General features: G+C 40.9%; 1 protein-coding gene across 1 annotated transcript; it reads right to left on the reverse strand.

Moving 5' to 3' along the window:
- Window positions 1-1,195: 1,195 nt before the first annotated feature.
- LOC311150048 (sphingosine 1-phosphate receptor 1-like) lies at window positions 1,196-5,423 on the reverse strand. Its single transcript, XM_084187293.1, has 2 exons — window positions 5,344-5,423; window positions 1,196-3,967 (listed from the first exon to the last, which is right to left on the reverse strand). Exon 2 carries the CDS (start codon window positions 3,686-3,688, stop codon window positions 2,501-2,503), a length of 1,188 nt encoding a protein of 395 aa, XP_084043419.1. The 5' UTR covers window positions 3,689-3,967; window positions 5,344-5,423; the 3' UTR covers window positions 1,196-2,500.
- Window positions 5,424-5,874: the final 451 nt, after the last annotated feature.

Below are 5,874 nucleotides of genomic sequence, written 5' to 3' on the forward strand. Positions count from 1 at the left end.
CACATTCCCTAGAATACTTATTTGGGTAGTAACCTATAACCCTTGCTTTTATTTTTTTAATCTACTTTCACCATAGACATTATTATTTTTATTAAGACTATATGTTCTGCCAATAGGTGTCATTGCAAGCCCACTGCTTTTTGATACAGTACTGAAATTACTGTACTGAAAAGTTGGGTGCTGCTCACCTTTTTAATGCAATAAATGTCCAATGTGAAGGTGTGCTTATGTAACAGACAGTTTTCTGGACTGCATTGCAGCAATAAAACAAACATTAACTTTTTTTTGCAAACTTTGTTGTGAGATTTTCTGAAATGGTAACTGTTATTCATGGTAAATGCTATTCCTCCATGGGCTTTCCATGTCTAAGGCAAGGGGGATGCACAATTGACTAGTGTTTTGGTTGAATAAAAAGATAATTGTCTTTCTAGTCTTGAATGGAAAAGGTATGTTTTTTGCTCTCACACAATTTATGCAAACCTTATCATTACTCTTCATTGCACGCCCCACACGTTTTGTAAATGAGTCATATTTTATTGTCATTGCTTAGGTAGGTTTCTGCCAGTGTAGCATGTGGTGAGTAGTTGGTTTGATACAAGGCGGGGGACAGGTTTCGTTTGGATCTCAACTCGTGTAACCTCGTCAGCTGGTGGTTTCTTGTTTATAATCTTACTGGAAACGGGGCATCAAGTATATTGTCCCCAATGACTGCTGCCCTTTCTCTGTTGCCACAAGTGCATGCTTTCTTGGGTGGTTGCTTGTGGTATGGATTTGGTTCACTGTGGGCCAAGTGGGGGGTTTGTTGTGTGTGCTTGTGTGTTTACTTCAATAACTTCAGCATCAATCAGACATTTACATTTTATTGTGACATACAGTACATCGTTTCTTTGGCATCTGTCTCTGCTCTATTGTGGGAAAGTACACCTTGGTATATATATTTTTTGTAGACTGTTCCATCTTCTCAAATTAATTAAGTTGCTTATCAGTGTTTATGCACTTTTCAGTGTTGAAATATATGGTATGTGATGACTATATAGGTCAACGCCTTTTATCACTGGTGGATGATGGGAGGGTAAGCTTCCTGTGAAAGATCTGAAACATCTCACTCACCACATTGACACACTAATATTCTCACACGAGGCCTCTGGCTTCACAAAGATATGGTGAGAGGAAATGACTATATTCAATGTTATTTATATGGATGTTTATTCTGCAAAACAATGACCAAAAATTATGTTTTTGTAGATATTGTTCACATTTATTTGTTTGAATGTACATATAAAACATTGGCAGTGGCCTAATAAATTAAGTTTATTTCAGAATAAACAAAATACAGAAACTATAGTTCATTTTATTTACACAATATCCTGTATAGTACGGTAAGACAGAAATATAAATATTTTCATTTGTACATTTATATACAATGTGAAATCAGATTTGAATTGCTTGCTTTTCAAACATCACTGCTGTCACAATGAAACTTTATACATGGAACCCCAAGCATTTGTGTTTTGTCTTTGACTAATTTCTATTAACCACTGTTTACAGAAGATAGACTTAACACATCATTGCATAAGAGGGATTTTCTCCAGCTTGTACTGTTTTTGTGAACAGCTGTGGTTCGCATATGATTTCCATACTTTTGAGTCCACAAAACCAGAGTCGTCAATAAGCCTAATCTGTTATTTTTATTGCTCACAATCATGTCTGCTGCTACATGTGTTTTATAATATGCCATTTAGCAGACGCTTTTATCCAAAGCGACTTACAGTCGTGCGTGCATACATTTTTGTGTATGGGTGGTCCCGTGGATCGAATCCACTACCTTGGCGTTACAAGCACCGTGCTCTACCAGCTGAGCTACAGAGGACCACATGTTTTAGAGACCTCCAAAGATGTGCAAACCAGAAGAGGCATCAATGTGACATTCTCTGTGTGTCTTTAAGCCACCAAGCCTCTAATGTTGGTCTGGGGACCTCTACCCTTCAGGAGGGTTTTTCTGCAGTTTGGATTATGGAAGATTTTTAACGTATGAAAGATATACTGTATCTCAGCATACAAGAAAATGAATTTCACAGTATGAGAACAGCATATTAATCCGTTAAATGCTTGGCACTGAAGAGTAAAAACCAACAAGGTATTTATTTCTCTAACGCTGTGACTGAGGTTTGACTTGCTTACAATAGACCGACCAGTCTTTAAGCGGAAACCTCCAGCTTATCTGTCCAGGAGGAAAATGCCAGGCCAGGGGAGGAAGGCCAAACATAGGACAATGGTGGGTTCCGCTGACGTTCTCTACCATTGAGGTGAGAGGAGGAGTATTACTTCCTCTCTGCTTCTAGTTCCATTTACAACCCATACGTAACATGTAGTAGTCTCACAGCTGTAAGATGGGGCCGTAGAGCGGTCCAGTCAAGTGGGTATCCAGAACTCTGCTCTTACTGTAATTGGACCAAACTCCATTATTACTTTTGAGTCACATTGGGCCGTCATGGACAAGTCATGTCTTTGACATCCTGGGGTAGATGGCTTTAATAGTGGAAGGGGTGAAGTTGGCAGAGGAGACTGTGGTCTCCAAGCCCTCCAGCCTATGGGAGGGCGCCTCAGTCTTACTGGTACTACACTCCAGGAAGGGCACCCCTATCTTCTTCACCTGGCCATCCTTGGTGAGGAGGCAGCGTCGACACAGCAGCCTCAGGATGGCCCTCCTCATGTCCTTACTGGTCAGGGTATAGATGATGGGGTTGAGGAGAGAGTTGAACATGGCGATGCCCAGGAAGTAGTCCGCCTTGAAGAGCACCTGGCAGCTCCGTGCCGGGCAGCAGAAGTCCAGCAGGAGGAGGATGAAGAGAGGCAGCCAGCAGACGATGAAGACGCCCAGCACGATGGTGACGGTCTTCAGCAGGGCCATGTACTTCTGGGACTTGCGGGCCAGGCCTTTGCGCTGCGGGCCAGAGCCCAGGTGCTTTGTGTTGGACTTGACAGTGCAGAAGATGCGCACATAAAGCACCACGATGGCCAGCAGCACAGCGGTGAACACAGTGATGAAGAAGAGGATGTAGCTTTTGGCGAAGAGCGGCAGGACGGTGGAGCACTGGTCCAGACGGCCCATACAGTTCCAGCCCAGGACGGGCAGCACCCCCAGGAACACTGACAGAACCCAGCTGGCCCCAATCAGGGCAAACATCCGGCCTCGCTTGGCCCCCCGGTAGGGCTTCATCCTCACCATGGTGACGTGGCGCTCAATGGCGATGGCCAGGAGGCTGATGACGGAGGCGGCCAGCGTTATGAAGACTCCTCCCTCCCTCAGGAACCACAGCACAGGGGTCATCTTTAACGTGTTGGCCCCTGAAGTCACAATGTTCACCATGTAGGTGAAGCCTGCTAGTAGGTCTGAGAGTGTTAGGTTGCCTAACAGATAGTACATTGGCAGGTGGAATTTCTTATTCTTCCAGATAGCCAACAGCACCACAGCATTCTCCAGCACTATGAGCAAGCAGATCAGCAGGAAGGCTATGGCCTCTGGCTTTAGTCCATCCTTGTACTTGTTCTCCTTCAGTTTGCCTGTGTAGTTGTAGTGATCTCTGATGACAGCATTGCTCTGGTACTCGTGGAACATCCGGAGCAGGTACCCTGGAACCACAGTGGGGGCAGCAACAACAGTGTAAGCGACATGCGATGCTTCCATTGGTATTCTGAGAATGTTGCTTTCTTTTTAGCTGACAAGATGCTTTCCACTCTGCATCACATAGTTCTTAGGCAGTCCATAATTCAATATGTTGGAAGTGGGGAATGTATATTCCTTAGGAAATCTATCTTTGAATGTCGTTTCTGACAGATAGATCAGTCCAGTTTTTTTATATTTAGTATAAGAATGGATGGTAATAAGAATCTTCAATGTGATAGCAATATCCAAAACTGTGCACTGCCTGGAAAATCCACTGGATGGCTTAGATAAGCAAGAAACCTGAAAAGAAAATAACAGTTTTGAAATACAGTATAATAGCCTATTTATCTGTAACAACACACACATGTACAAAAAAAAAGAATAAAAAAAGGGGGGGAGTACATTCTTCATGAATCTTGTAATTAACAGTACCTGTCTTCATTCACATTCTAATAGAATGTTTTTGAGTATGAAACTAGCAAACACATTACTCCACATGTCTGTTACAAATTAGAAATTACCAAGCTAAGGTGCCATTAAAATTAAATAATAACAGAATTCCTAATATTAGTGTTTTGACCTGGAGAAACTTGGCATATTATGTCACTAATTCATATTTATCTTTAGCATATTTAGCTTTATCTTCCAGCTCACACACATACACACCCCAACACACACAAACACTTTTTTGCACTAAATCTCCTGCACTGACTCTATACACACACACACTGGACTCTACCCATACAATCACACATACTTACACTGACCCCCCAAAACACACATACACACACACACACAAACTACACTATGCACACATGCATATTGATGCCACACACACACACACACACACACACACACATACACACACTTTCACACTCACCACATAGGCTTCTGCTACAGTTTATTTACTGTCTATTATCTATCCTGTTGCCCAGTCACTTTAACCATACCTATACATACACAGCTACCTCAATGACCTCTTACCCTTGCACATCGACTCGGTACTGGTACTCCCTGTCTATAGCCATGTTATTTTGACTCGTTATTGTTATTCGTTATGCACTGTGTATTTATTCCTTGTCCCACTATTTCTATTTTTTTTTTTTTTTATATCTTTAACTCTGCATTTTTGGAAAAATGACTCGTGACTAAGCATTTCACTGTTAGTCTACACCTGTTGTTTACGAAGCATGTGCAAATACAATTTTATTTTATTTTATTTGAGGCACTGTTGCCTATCTGTTTGAAACATAGCATATGATTAAACACGACTTTAAAATTATTATGGATTGGGTATGCAAATGTATGAATTAAGTTACGTTTTTTAAATAATTATTAGTAATTGACGTTTTTTATTATTGCAGAAAAAGAACAAGACAACACTGAAATCTGTTGTTTTCATCAACTTGTCAGTGGGCAAGTATAGGCTACTAAATATCTGGATTTTCGAACACATTGCGGAATTTCTCAAACATAAGACAATTAAACCTGTCCTTGCTTTAGCCTAGTTATTATATGCCATCAAATTATAGAATTTCGATCAACTGTCTAAAACACCATAGTATCTGTTAAATAAATAAATACCAAACAAGTATCATTCAAATATATATAAAAACGAAAAATACCCCTTACAAATATAAGTAGGCTATTACACAAATGTAACTACAAAGACCTACCTTTTAGAAGTTTAGCTTTGCCTGAGAATGTGTTCTTATTTAGCGCAGTTGTCTTGCATTGAATACAGTACGCTCTGACTGACGATCAGAAGAGACAGATTGTGATGAGAGAAAATAGACTGGTGCAGGACTCGACTTGAAGTGGGCTGGGCTGGACTTTACCCTCCAACTCTCAGCCTTCCTCTCTACCACTCCTTTACTTGGCTTCTGAAGTCGCAATAACTGTAGGTAAATGAATTGCCTAGGTGGCTTGGAGATGAAATAGCATTACTCTAGTTTACAATTATTGCAGGGATGCAGTGTGAGGCATTTATTATCTGTTTTGGCTACAGGCAGTGGCACATGCTGGAAGGTATAAAAGTGCATTCTTTCTAGGTCAATGCCATCTGATATGTTTTTGATCTGTGGTTGTAAAATGGATCACTATACTACTTCCCAAACTGGTCTCAGAGCATTTCATATGATTCTGTACATAAATACATTTCACTCCATTTAGGATGGAGTGAAATGTATTTATGTACAGAATCATAT

The sequence above is a fragment of the Coregonus lavaretus genome, assembly GCF_964263955.1.
Source record: "Coregonus lavaretus genome assembly, chromosome: 2".
Lineage (NCBI taxonomy): Eukaryota > Metazoa > Chordata > Actinopteri > Salmoniformes > Salmonidae > Coregonus > Coregonus lavaretus.

Excerpts from the sequence above, each read along its gene's own strand:
- LOC311150048 (XM_084187293.1), bottom strand. The coding sequence starts at position 3,688 with ATGGAAGCATCGCATGTCGCTTACACTGTTGTTGCTGCCCCCACTGTG.